At 35.7% G+C, this 15,052-nt stretch overlaps 2 protein-coding genes across 2 annotated transcripts in view; both read left to right on the top strand.

Moving 5' to 3' along the window:
• LOC129254311 (regulator of microtubule dynamics protein 1-like) overlaps positions 1 to 15,052 on the top strand; it is a 54,871-nt gene that overhangs the window by 258 nt on the left and 39,561 nt on the right. The gene's annotated exons all lie outside the window — the stretch shown is intronic.
• LOC129254316 (regulator of microtubule dynamics protein 1-like) lies at positions 14 to 14,869 on the top strand. Its single transcript, XM_054892767.2, has 9 exons — positions 14 to 612; positions 2,867 to 2,984; positions 4,635 to 4,921; positions 5,359 to 5,448; positions 6,377 to 6,432; positions 9,396 to 9,483; positions 10,578 to 10,608; positions 11,451 to 11,584; positions 13,291 to 14,869. The coding sequence occupies exons 1-9, from the start codon at positions 511 to 513 to the stop codon at positions 13,336 to 13,338; spliced, it is 954 nt and encodes a 317-aa protein (XP_054748742.2). The 5' UTR covers positions 14 to 510; the 3' UTR covers positions 13,339 to 14,869.

Raw genomic sequence — 15,052 nt, 5'->3', positions numbered from 1 at the left:
TCTCTGCTTCGACTAGAACCGTCAAGGCACTATAGAAAAGAGCCAGCAGAGAACATGCGCTGCATGTAATGTTTACAATTCTCAGTGCATGCCGGCCGGAGCGGCCTTGTCCCCATTCACTGTTGGTTGATTGACAGTTCTCGCTTGCGTGTCCGTTACGATCTCAACGCAGAGGGAGGCATACAATTTTATTTTCAAATCGGGATGTCACAGTAATTTGGGAAATCGTCTAGTAGACGAGTTCTAATATAATCACATTTTCATACCTACTAACAACTTTTCATTCAAAATAAAGATGATTTCTAGGGTTTCTTAGAACAAGTACATAAACTCATAAACATAATTCATCTTAATTTGAGAATTTTTTAAATCAGCTTCTCACAATGTTAAACGATCCCTTTAAGCATGCTTATCTCGTTTATGGAATACGGGCCCTGGCCCTGTGCGTGCAAGGCTTAGCTGTACTGTAGCTGTGGAGTGTTGGAAGTTGCTGTTCAATTCATCTCAACTATGGCTGGAAGGATAGGTTTACGCAGATATTCTTTCCTTCTAGGTTTAAGTCAGAGGATAAGTTACCAAGATAGAGTGAGACAGCTGCGAAATTCCTGGAAGGTAAGATGATAATCGATAAAACTAAAAAGAAATCAAGGTCTATTATTTTAATGAAGCTGCCGTGGTTAACCAGCAAATCGGTCAGTATGTGGGACTATGTACATAAAAATAAAGTGATTGATTGAGTTTGGGGAATCCGGTGGACATAGTTACCATCTTTTGCACTGAGTTTTCTAAACATGTAATCATACAAATAATTTTGGAGGTTTTTACTCTGTCATCTGACATCAGTAATTCACCCAAATTTCCAAAAGTCCCAATTACTTTTTAGATTAACCTTCGGCCAGCCTTACTTTTTTGTTTTAGTATTTTTTTTACTAATTTTAAATGCTTAGCGTATCGCCAGCGCGATATATTGGGCAGTGTATACCTCAATTCATGTAGGCTCCACTCCACTTCACTACTGCTACACTACGCTACACCTAAAGAATAAAAAACTTATCTTTCTACTTTTCATTCTAATTTCACTCCATATCCATCGATCCTCGGCTCCGGTTAGTCTCAAAATTGGTGATTTTGAGCCAGTATCAGGTTCCTCACACGTATTAATTCACTGCTGATTCCCAAATATCTCGTACGCAAATTGCGCATGCGTGGAAATCGCAGCTCAAATTATGAATATTCATGAAGGACTATAGATCGAGATCTGTGCATGCAAATGCGAAACGATCCTGATCTATAGTCCCATCCTGAATATTCATAAATTGAGACTGAGAGCTCTGCGATTTCCACGCGACACATGCGCAATTTGCATTTGCGATGTTTTGGAATCGGCAATGAATTAATACAAACCCGATACTGGCTCTAAATCACCAATTTTGAGACTAACTGGAGGATATATATGGAGTAAAAGTAGAATGAAAAGTATTTTATTCTTTTTAAAATCATGATGGTGCATGAGTTTTATATTTTCCGCCCATTAAATCCCACCTTTGTCACTCAGAGTATAGAGCGAGTTTACCACCTTAATGTTCGGGTAGGTGTAGCATAGTGTAGCGGTAGTAAAGTGGAGTTGAGCCTACATGAACATCACTTGAGGTAGGCTGTGTACAAAACATATCAGGGAAATTGTGGAGGGGTGAAGGAATAGACGATTTTTACATTTCAATTTTTTTTTCTTCAAATTTTTTTGTCTGATATTAGAATTTGATATATTTAACTTTCCTCATGCGCCGCCCTTGTGCCTTTTCCCAAATCCCCTCTCTCATTTTCCCCATATGTATTATACACAGTCGTGTGCCAATGTGTGATGGTTTACTTACTCAACGCTAGTGGGCGCCCTTCCCCATGAACATTAATCAAGTGTTTCTAAAAATCGCCGAAGTGTCCAATCTTCCCCTTGTAGCACTTGCTCACTGCAACCATTCTGCCTGTGGGGACAGGTAGGACTATGGTATGCCAATGCCGTATGCAGCACACTTCAAAAAATCATTAAAATATCACTTTTGAGACAAAAAATACTTATTTCCATACAGTTGCAATTTATTTTTCATTAGTATTTTGGGAATAATTTTTGTATTCACCTAAGCGCTAAAAAACTTGAATGTTGGGCATATTTTTGCGTACATGTACTCCCTCTATTGGTGGAAAGTAATATGGCAAGAAAATTGTCATTTTTCAATCTCTGTTTTAAAATTAGAAAAAATAATCAAACGAATCAAAGTTAGGAGCCAAGTTATATGATTAATAGCTGTAATGGAAAATGCTTGTGTTTAAAAATCCAGCATTTGTCCCAAAGAAAAAGAGAAAATAAGCCGAACATTGCCAACCTTATTTTGCCACACATGGAGTTATATCATATAACCTTGTTCATTGAATGTGTGCCTTGTAGTATCTTTTTTAAAAGTCATTCACTAAATCCCGCTTCAACTGGTCTAGAGCGCGGGATATTTTAGCATCGAGGTAAGATTCATGATATCTATCGGCCAATGCACGTATTATTTATGTAGCACCGCTCATGATGTTGCCGCCCTCTACATGTGTCTTTTAGCTAGGCTGCAATAACAGAGACAACAAGATGGCGACAATAACATCTGTGAGTAAATGCTCATCTTCTTATTATCTTTTTCTGAATTTAACAATGTATGTTCGCTTAAAAATTGAATAGTTATGATGACATTTCAAAAGCTTAACCTTCGGTTAAGATTTGATGTCACTGCTGTTGGAAAAGCGGCGCCTATAGTCTCGCTCTGCTGTGCAGGCGAGACAAAAAGTACATTTATTTATAACAATAACAATATGCTCTTGCTTCTAGGTATCAAGATTATGGCAGGTATGTGCTCGTCATTCAACAAAGCTGAAACTTGGATCATTCTTCACAACATCTCTTACTGTTTCTCGAGGCTTCAGTCTCTGGTCTGGTAAACCAAAAGGTTAGAATCAAGTTAAATGTAACCAAGCTACCTGGTGTGTGTTTCATAAAGCTGTTCGTAAAGTTATGAGCGACTTTACGAACGACTGGTGATCCTTTCTTGGGAGCTAAATCCACTCCGATTAAAACATTGGTGCACACAATTCAGCTCAAGAAAGGTATCACCAGTCGTTCGTTAAGTTGCTGGTAAGTTACAACCTGGGGGCCGTTTTATAAAGCTGTTCGTAAGTTAAGAGCGACTTTAAGAACGACTGGTGATCCTTTCTTGCGCGCTAAATCATCGCCAATGGTGTGTACCATTTACCACAAGAAAGGATCACCAGTCGTTCTTATAGTCGCTCTGAACTTACGAACAGCTTTATGAAACGGGCCTCTGGTGTGTGTTTCATAAAGCTGTTCGTAAAGTTACGAACGACTTTACGTAAGACTGGAACCTGTTCTTAGGTCATAACTCAATTACATCTAGGGATATCACATAGCACAAGAAAGGATCACCAGTCGTGCGTAAAGTCATTCGTATCTTACAAACAGCTTTATGAAACACCCACCAGGTATGGCAGTGGAGATAGGGGCTTGTATATCTGTTACAAGATATTTATACATCAATTGCTTCTCTAAAATAAAAGCTATTCTGAATGTCAAATTTTTACCCCACTTTCTATATTGGTTAAAGTTACTTTCGTCCATGTGAAAGTCAATATTAGTCAAATATACACAAAATTATATAGGTTTACATACTTATTTTTATTCTAGAGGACTTTGAAGTCTGCTAGATTTGGGACATTGTGACGCCTGTAATAATACATCTTTATTGGCCAATATATTTTGCCAAATAATGTGATAGAATATGTTAAATATATAACAGAAAAATTCACAGTTGGGACATTTTTGCTCTTCCCCCCTTCATATATACTTCAATGAGTAAAAACAAGTACATTTTGTTTCTAAATAAATAAAAGATTCAAAAGAAAAAAATAGTGAGAAAACGCACTAGGTTGTGATTTTACAAAGGAAAAGTCTTGGTATGCCTAAAGGGGAATCCAGCCTTGGTCATAAAATGTTATGTTGGAGTGGAGAAAAAAAAAGACAGAATGGTGAAAGTTTGAAAAAAATCGGACGAGCAATAAGAAAGTTATGGCCTGTTTAAAATTTAGATCCCTAAGACAATGTAGATTTCAGCATCTGGGTTATGACAAGGGGCAAGGATCTACTTTCCAAGGCCATGTACTTAATTATTAGGGATTTGTGGTTTTCTCCTAAGTACCCATTCCCCTGGGGCAGTAATCTAAATATTGTTTTATGTCCTCATGAAAGCAAAATATAATTTGAAGTAAAACTTTGAATAAAATGATATTTTTAAGCCATTTTCTGTATTGGAGTACATGAAAGAGTAGTCCTTGCCTTACATCACTATAACATCACATATGCGGCCAATATGAAGTCTCCATGTGTATAGTGATTACCAATATTTACCACTTTAAAAAAGTAAAAACTTTCTTATTGTCTGTCCGATATTGTTCAAACTTTTACCTATCAACTTGTCTCATTTTTCTTTTTCCTCTAAAAACAAGTTTTATTTGGGTTAGATTCCCCTATAATTATTCATGAAATTTACTAATGACAGGAATATTATTTCATTACTGTTAATCAGAGACGGTGCCAGTTGCAGAGCCTGTCTCTATCTCTCCTGACGTTGCAGCAGCAGAAGAAGCTGACCGACTGTATGATGCCAACAAGTCCACTGAGCTGTACGATCATCTTGTGCGCTTCAAGGACACTACAAATGATGAGCTTCTATGGCGTCTTGCGAGGGCTTGCCGCTGTGTGGCCCAGCTATCTAGCACCAGTAAAGAGGACAAAAAGAGACTGACCTACGAATCCCTGGACTTTGCCCAGAGGGCTCTGAAGGCAAATGACAACAATTTTGCAAGCCATAAGGTAATGAGCGAAAAATGAAAGTAATGATTATGATGGTGATAACAGTGACACAATGAAGTCAAAGGTCATTGAGGTCACAAAATGCCACATCATTGCAATAGCTGGATGACTACAGTGATCACAGATTAAAAAAAGAACCCCATTTCCTTGCCTGCATATGGGAACAATTATGACTTCCATGAGAATGTGACAGACGCTGAATGTGTAATACATTTCAGATCTTGGGCCTGTCTCTTTTCTAATAAGTTACAACTATTGTAACTTTCACCAGTTTGGCATTCACCATGGTAACTTAGCTGAGCAGCCAATCAAAATCAAGGTTTCCGTGGTAGTTGCCGTAATGGCAAAGTTACCTCACTTTTAACTCTTTATGATAAGGTCCTCTGGTCATGATCGAGGGATAAATGTTCTCATTGTCCATCTCATATCTTCCACAGTGGTATGCTATTTGCTTGAGTGAAGTAGGAGACTACGAAGGAATGAAGCAGAAGATTCTGAATGCATTTGTCATCAAGGATCATTTCCTGGTAAGTTTCATATTGCCACTCTCCACCCAGGTGTAGATGTGTACTTGTTGGAATGCCTTGAATGCTTTGAACACTGCAATTTGTGCATTTCATAATACATGTGCCACCGATGTTCATTATCATGAAAGCAGGGTAGAAAATTATTTTTAGATTTTAGGGGCTATTTTTATTCCTACATTGGGGGGCGATTGTAGAACTTTGGGGGCTATTTCTTTCATTTTAAGGACTAATTTTAGGGAAAACAAGCAATTATGCAGTAAAAACAAAATGATTATCCTGCCATAGTTAGAATATTGATTTTCTAAATAATCTTCAATATTGTTTGTGACAGATCTTGGGGTGACTGTAGAAATAATGGTTGCCCAAAGGCATGTATTTTGGGGGAATTTTAGGGGCGATCTGGAATGTCACGAATGCGAAATCGTCCGTCGCCCTCATATATTTCCTATGCTGCATGAGAGGCTTCATGGTTGACCACTTTTTCCTTTAAAGACATTCAAGGTAGCACAGGCCGCAAGTTAAAAATGAAAAAGTAAAGCAATATCATTTTACTGATTGAATCCCAAGCAAAGGGAGGAATAAAGATAAATCAATAGAACTTGTAAGTGAGATCCTAGGAAATCTGTAGTGTTTAAATCACTTTGAAAAAGAAATACTGAATGCCTGGTATTGAGTACGCTGTGGTCGCCCAATCTCTCGGGATCAATGAGGAGTGTCGTCACAATAAGCGCACAACTTGCACACGTAAATTCTATTCCTTTTTTCAAATTTAATCCTATTTTTCTATGGTAGACTTTCAATATTTGAAAATAATGCAATGGGGAGTGCTCGGCTCCCAACCACATTAAGAAGTAATAATTGAGTGTAGTGCATGGGTTACACTGCATACTAATCACAGATGCTTACCCATATTCTTATATTGATACAGCGAGCCATTGAATTGAACCCACAGGATGCCACATCTGTTCATTTGTTAGGTCTGTGGTGAGTACCGTAATCAATGAATTTATTTTGATTCAATTTTCCTCTGTGTCTCCATTAACCCTAACAAGGCCGGGCTTTTTTGGCTGTTCTGTGGCCGGGGGGGGGGGGGGGTTCCCCTGAGATCTCGGCCGCTGATCGCGCGAGCGCCGCAAAAATTTGCGCGCTGGTAGTGTGCGATGTAATCTACAATGCTGTATGGTAAAATTTTCCAAAATAATGAGATTTATTTTATATGAATTAATTATGCTAATTTATGCATAAATCATACTTTTTGCTCTAATTCACTAAATAAAGCTCCTAGAATGCTAATTTTTGGTAAAAATATTCTTTGTAGCATTCTTGAAAATCGCAATTGAAAAAAACTTCGGTTTGGAAATCAATTTCTTATGTATTTATTGTTTTATGAATTTCTTATGTATTTCTTTGTTTTTCAACCTTTTGATTTTCTTTGTTTTTTTCACCAGATTTATTGCACAACCTTTTTGAAGCATAATTATGCTAAAATCAATTGATTTCAGCTGTTTAAAGTAAAAACAATCATATCTTTATGAATAAGATGAGAAAACTCAATTTGCATTGACTTTGTACACAAAATCATGTTTTGGAACAATTTTTGGTCTGACATGCACTTACAAAATGTTGCATAATTTTGGAACCGTGCACCAGGGCATCGTAAATTTGGTCTCAAAAGATGCGCGAGACTTAAAAGTATAAACAATTTCATATTGATTGGTGGTGATTTTTTACCTGATTGCTCAGAAAGCACGAATGCTTGTAAGTAAGCAACCAGAGGACCGACGGCTTAAGGTCCTCTCCGCAGGACCTGGTACTGAGGATTAATGCCTTACCAAAGGGCACTAGCGCACCAAGTGGGAATCGAACCCGGGTCACCAGAATACGAATCCCCCGCTCTACCGACTGAGCTATCACGCCTCTGTGAGTGGCGCGGTCAAAAAATTTCGCGCGGCGGAATGATCGCAGAAAATGTTGAGGGGGGGTTGATTCAACCCCCCCGCCCTGTTTAGGGTTAAAAGGACATATGAACCAGCAGGCCCACCTCAAGTCCCATATCTGGGGTGTGTTTCATGAAACTTGTTATTATAACACATTTCCAATAACAGTTAAAAGCTACTGAAATTCTTCAATCTGATCGGCTGAATACTAAATTTGTTATAACGAGTCTTTATGAAATGTGAACCAGGCAAGTTTCTCCACACAAATACCTTATAGGCTATTTTATTCTTCATACTTCTAACTTCTCAAAAGGTATACTGTATTTTAAGATAAGCTATTTATACCTCACAGTCAATGAGAGACTTCACACATTGTTGGTCAGCTCGGTCCTCCCTTAAAACAAAAATAGTTTGATATTTTGATAACATACATATATATATATATATATATATATATATACCAGCATAGTTAGCAAACCAGAAATCATTAAAAATTAATGCCATCTGTGGTAACGTTTAAGAATGAGTTTGAACAGACCCCAATAAAATGAACACCCAAATGTTTGCATGTATGAATGTGCAAATTGATTCTTATAGAGCAAACTATGCTGGTATATATATATATATACCAGCATAGTTAGCAAACCAGAAATTATTTAAGATTAATGCCATCTTTGGTAACGGTTAAAAATGAGTTTGAACAGACCCGATAAAATGAACACCCAAATGTTTGCGTGTATGAATGTGCAAAGTGATTCTTATAGAAACTGTGTAATTGATGAGAAACAGACAAAATAAATATGGCATCCCAGACAGGTGAAGAGTCTCGTTCCAAGCAATAAACATGTAAACATACCTGAAGAGTGATCCAACAAAGTTCTTGAAAAAAAAATTCTTATAGAAATGAATACAAAAGCAGTCAACATAAATCAAATAGAATTAATGTGTGAAAAGGAATAGTTGTATTTAGTGATTTGAAACTGTATAGAGTGTCAATTGAGATTAGTGAAAGTGTCACTTTTGTGTGTTTCCACAGACACAACGAAGAACATGGCAAAGTTCATTATGTATGTCATATTAATTTTTCATTTTTTTCAGGGAGATTCCCCAAAACTTAATGTATGTTAAGTGAACTTACTACATACGTTAATTTGCATACATGATGCACATGCAATGCCTTGAATTCAGAAAAGGCTCACTGGGGTCTACACTGTAGCTTTACGGTCCACAATTAGTGAATATTAGATTTGTTGAATTAAAAAGTAAGATCATCACATATCACTCAAACTAGATACACCTTTATTCTCCTTTGCTAACTTAAAGAAATGGATGTAAATTAGATATTTAAAACAACAGATTGTTCCCTCTGAATCAAAATGACTAACATTTTGGATTGAAAAAGGATATGGTAGAATTGTCCTTCACTCATTGACTAATATGTGTAATAATGAAATTGATCTGTCAAGTCAAAACAGAGGGAGCACACATGTGAATCAACCCCCCCCCTCAACATTTTCTGCGACCATTCCGCTGCACAATTTTTTTTAACTGCGCCACTCGCTGTCTTTTTACTCTCAAATCTTGTGCATCTTTTGAGACCAAATTTATGATGCCCGGGTATGGGGTTGAAATATTACGCAACTTTGCGTATGTGACTGTAAGGAGCAATGAATTATTAGGAACAAAAGATCTTGAATGTTTACCAGAAAAACAAATTGATTGACTCAGTTCTGAAAAGTAACAATTTTGCCTTTAATATGTTAACATTAATGCATGGCTAGTATAGAAACTCTTGTTTATTTTGCTCAAGACCTTTTTGTTCAAAAGTTCTATTTTGATTTAGGGAGATCTTAATATTAGGGTTGTGTTTATTTTTTAGTTGTAAGGAATTTCATTTTTTAGATTTTTTTGTATAGAAAGTGAATTGTTATTAATCAGATAAGAGATTCTCTGGCCAAGAGACAAGATGTTGTAATTTGTTCCTTCTTCCTATCCGTTGCCTATATCCAGGTATTTCACATTTGCCGATATGGCATGGTATCAGAGGAAAATAGCTTCAGCTGTCTTTGCCTCACCTCCGACAGGAACTTATGAAGAGGTATTACTTTTGGGATAGTACAGTAAAACCTAATGGGTGTTTCATAAAGCTGTTACGGGTGATTTTACAAATGACTAGTGATCTTTTCTTAGGAACTTTGTCAACACCAATGAAAATCTGGTGTGTATCATTTACCACAAGAAAGGATCGCCAGTCATTCTTTAAGTTTTCTGGTAACCTACGAACAGCTTTATGAAACACCAGCTTCACAACCACCTTTTCAGAAGGACCACCTCTCAAAGTCTCTCTAAAGACCATAGAATTTGTTCCTGTTGAATTTGGTTGCTCATTTAAACATGTTATATGAACCTTCCCATAAAGACTGTTTTTCTTGTTTTCATTTGTGGCCTTTATATACATATTTCTCTGAAGCTTGAATTCAATTTTAGATGCCAATTTGAGGTTTGATAAGACCTCAATAATTACCCAAAGTTCTGATGTAAAGCGAATGAGAAGCAAGGCAAAGCTATCATACTGGATAGGATTTTCCATATGAAAAAAGATGAGTAACAAACAAAGAAGAATCTGAAATAGGCCATGCTTCCAAGTATTTCTAGATGTAATAATTGCTCAGACTGAAACATGAACATAGCAGGTGCAGGTAAAAAAAAATTAGTAATAATGTTCATATATGAATATACAGGTGATCTGCATGCCAGACAACACAATGGAATTCTGCAATCCAGACATTCATTTTCTTAGCGATGGCCAAAAGAGAGGGTTAAAAAGTTATGTTGCATACTACCAATAAACAATATGGTCTGCCACTTCCTGTCTCAATTATTTTCATCCGACAGTAATAGATGGCCACAAATCCAGTTAGAAGAAAATCCACATTCCAAATTTAAAAAAAAACAGTTAGAAATTGATCCAATTTAGAAAGAGAGTGAGATGTCAGATTTTCTTTTACAAGAATCTCTATATTTGAGGTAGATAATTTGACACGGTATTTAGTTCGTTTTCAGATCAATATAATGTTTTACTTTAACCTTGAATGGACTATAATATTCTAGAGGTTTTGTAACGATGGACTAAAGATAATCATGTGCTATCCCCTTTGATATTCATGTACATATTTCTCTCTTTTTTTGTAGGCTCTGAGAATGTTCCTTTCTGCAGAGAAAGGTGAGACGTCTAATTCTAGTTTGTTTGTTTTTTAATCAAGTTTGATTGATAATGATTGGCAATTCAGGCAATGGTTTTATCTAGCAATTAGGATCCTGTCCCTATAAAATCTAGCGCACACTATACTATCTGTTGTAATCCGATTTCAAAGAAATTGTATTGAAATTTGATATGAACATTCCAACCTGTAAAATCTAAACGATCAAATTTTCAAATAGTGGGTTGAATACTGAAATTGCTTTTCCAGTCTATTGCAAACTTCCCTGTTGCAATGAAAGCAAAGTCAAATCCGAATTATCACATCATTATTGGCTGTGATTTGGACTGTACTTCTAATGAAATAAATTAACGTCTTGAAACGTTCATATCCAATGCAAAATGTGATTTGTTCAAAAATTGTGTGGTCGTATTGTGTAATACGTGATGGGCTAAGATTACATCCCAACAAGCAATATCCACCAAGAGAGCATTCCAACAAGCAGCAGTGTTGGCAGACTGAAAAAAAACCTGTGCATCAGGATATGATAAATCATTCTTTTTATGGTCTAATTCACAGATGATTTTCTTACAACAACATGGCAGCTTAAATGATTCTTGTCAAGTTGCATAGCATATTTTAGGGCTTATAAGTGTATTTTACATTATTCCAACACAGTTTAGTTCTATATGCTATATCCAGATAAGATCTTCACTATTAAGAAGATAAAGATCAGTGCTGGTCGTGATATTGAATTGCTTTGTGTAGAATACATTTAGGAGAGAGTATTGATTGTTAATGAATTGATTTATTCCTGTAAAAGACCTCTGCAGTGCCTAATTTTATTTGTGTTGTTTATTTCCAGTTTCCCCAAACTTCTACAGTAAGAATCTGTTAATGCTTGGCAAGACGTATCAAAAGACTGGTGACAACAAGTCGGCTCTACTCTTCTTGACCAAAGCCCGTGATTACCCTGTCAAAACAGAAGAAGATAATCAGGTAGGTTGGTTGGTTACTTCTTGTATACTTTGTTTGGAGTGTAGTATGTACAGTGCGTCCCAGAAAAAAGGAAACAGGGATTCCCATGTCTTTTTTCTTCAAAGGCAAATTAATTGTGATATCTAATTTACATAACCATATAATTCAATTATTCCTCTTTTTTTATACCTAATATGTGACGAACACTTCACGCATTAATCAGCAAAACGAATATGAAATTTTAATGTCAAAACCAGGTTGCGCAGAAATATCGGACAAGATTGGTTCATGATAAGATGAACGTGCTTATTCGACGATTGGCTCATGAGCATTTCTTTTGTATTGTTAAGATTCTCTTACTGATCCCTGAAATGTGAACGGATTCAGATTCAGTTTCTGCGCAAATTGTTTCTGATATGCCTCAGTATTTATTATTTGTAATCTGCCATGTGTAAACACTTTGCTAAGCTGTTGGTTTCAAATTACAGATGAGATTCCATCCTTTCCATGAGTATCAAGTTTACAGTAGAAACAGATTTAATAATTGTGAAATCTATCTCTGAAAATGGGTTTCCTTTTATGTGGGATGCACTGTACATTATTCTATTGAGTTGAACCTCTAGTTGAGTTTCGATGTTTACTCAAATATTTTTGCGATATGCATTTAGATTTTGAAATAAAATGCATATTGCCATTAATGTATGAGAATGAATATGAGGGAAGCAGAGCTTGTTTGGGTAAGTCCCTCTTAGACAAGATATTTTATTTTGTCTTAGCAACATGCCAATTACAAAGAAAATAGGTAGGCCTATATATTGTAAGAAAATAGACATAAATGAACACAGCAAATAAACAAACAAACAAGTTACTGAGGTAAGCAGATTTAATAGTGGTACATTTACAAATGCTTGAGTTGTCCAAAATACTTGTAATTACCATTATTATTATTGTTAATATTATAATTATTATTACTATTATTATCATTATTATGATTATTATTTTATTATTATTATAATCATCATTATTATTGTTAATTTTATGAAACTTTCCGGGATATTAATACAACATTTCAAAGCTCCCATAATTTCGCTGGATAGTGATGAACCTGTGAATTGAATTTGTGGATAATAAATTTCTAAAACAGGAGAGGCGGGTTGGAGTGGGACAAAGTCTTATGCCAGAACGATTGAATGAGTAATAATGGTCGAGTAGATGTGAAGCGTCTTTCATGATTGAATCAACTTTTCCTATGACATAAGCTTTAGTAATTAATTAATTGAATTGATAGTAGAGGGTAATCATAGTCATATATAAAGAAAATCAAATTAGGTTTTTGATTACAAAGGAAAAAAAAGAGGGCTGAATAAAATAAAAAGCTATTAGTGCAATTTTTCTGCTGCCCATTGTGTACATGTATAAAAACATTCACAAATACACCTGCAACATGGATGCAAGTGTTACAATAGCCAACTACAATCCCCCATAAATTAATGTCTGCCATGGTTCGCGTTAATAAAATATTTAGTATTCTTACAAAAATTGTAAATAGTTTTGCATAAAGTCTTCTTTTTAAAATAGGTAGATATAAAATTTCTGTGAACCTTGTCAGGATGATCACAATTCAAGCTTTTACTGATATTTTATATATCAAATAAGCTGTTGAAAATTTATTTAAAATTTTCAAGCATTATGTTCGTGATTTTTTTCTTCTCTTTTTTATACCATAGGTTAAGGAAGAGGCCAAGACAATTCTAGCATCCATGGGTCACAAGTAACCATGACAACAATCCATTCCACTGCCTATATGCCAATTTTCTCCAAAAGTGTGAAATATGCACATACAGCTCTGTACTTAATTGACAAAATGCAGTTGAACTGTTAAAATGTTTATTGTTTGTCTATCTGGAGTGTGTTAAAAGCTTTGATGCTGGAATAGCAGTGTTATTCCTCAGTGTCAGATGTATCTCGTGTATACATAATATATCCATCTCTGAATTCACATTGCAGTGTTGTACTAGTTTTTAAAAAGGGTATTACATCTGTGCATTTGTACCTCATCCGTGAGTGATATTCAGGTATTAGTATCGGCTAGCATTATTAGAGATTATTATCGAAAGTTGGTGGACCGGGACAGCACATCGTCTTAGGATTCAGGCCGGACAAAAAATTGCAAATATGTCGTTTGTCCAGAGTCCAGGATGACGCTACTGTTTTGATTCACCGATTTTCGACAAAAGCTGCTTTGTCATTAGGGCTTTTGACAAAAGATTCTCTGAGTTAGAGGTGCATCTATCTGCAAAGTGATTGCTAACATGCCCCAATATTCCTGTATCTGTTACCCTATTTCTTGTATTTATGTAATGTATGTTTATTTATTGCTTTTATGTGGGTACCATCATACTGTGTGCAATGGATAGAGTCTCCCTTTTGTTATTCAAGATATCCTACCTTGATTTGGATGATATTATTATTATTATTATTGAAGATTGGCAAGACTAAATGTTTCTTTTAAGTTTTTACTTAAAGATATCAAGACCATTGTAGAAAGAGTTGCTGCTATACACAGCTAAAACAAATCAAGCACAAGTCCAAAATAGGCACTTCTGATTGGTTCTCTAAATGAAGGTGTATTTGATTTTTGGAGTTGATTGCAACTCTATGTGCCACTGGTTTCAGGATTTAACCCATGATTCGGGGGTTATGGAAAAGTCATAATCATCATCAACATCAAATCATATGTTCAGCATCAACATCATCATCATAATCATCATCGTCATCATTGTCATCATAATCATCAAAATCATCATCATCATCGTCTTCACCACCACCACCATCATCATCATCATCATCACCACCAACATCAGCAGCAGCATCATTATCACCAGCCCCATCATCATCTTCATCACCATAATCACCATCCTCATTCAGTATTCCTCTCACCTCTCTCCCTGTCTACTATCTATGTATTGTACATGCCATTCCATATTATGTGACATTTGCAGACCAATATATCTTAATGAGATTTGATCTCGTGTTGTGTACTTGTGTTTTTACTTTTACCCTTGTTGGTTTCAGGCTAAATGCTGAACAGTTTTATACTTGAAATTAGATTTGAATTCAATTTTGTATTCTTTTTGTTCGGAAAGATGCTGATATATCCCCATTTATTGATTAATGTATTGAATAAAGATATAGTATTTCCTGTTTTACAGGAGAACTTAACTCTTGATTGATATAAATGTGTTAAATTTTGAATTTCCAAAAATTCAATTAAACTTTGAAATTATGTTGTATATAATTCTTCTTACATGTCTGTTTTGTCTGAACATTGTACAAGGTCAATGAGCTTTTCTAAAAGAGAAGTGTGTTTAGGCACAGCCTCGTTTTTTATTGTCTCACCTGCATAGCAGAGTGAGACTATAGGCGCCGCTTTTCTGACGGCGGCGGCGGCGTCAACACCAAATCTTAACCTGAGGTTAAGTTTTTGAA

This window comes from Lytechinus pictus, chromosome 2 (assembly GCF_037042905.1).
Source record: "Lytechinus pictus isolate F3 Inbred chromosome 2, Lp3.0, whole genome shotgun sequence".
Taxonomy (NCBI): domain Eukaryota; kingdom Metazoa; phylum Echinodermata; class Echinoidea; order Temnopleuroida; family Toxopneustidae; genus Lytechinus; species Lytechinus pictus.
This window is presented reverse-complemented; position numbering and strand designations above follow the sequence as displayed.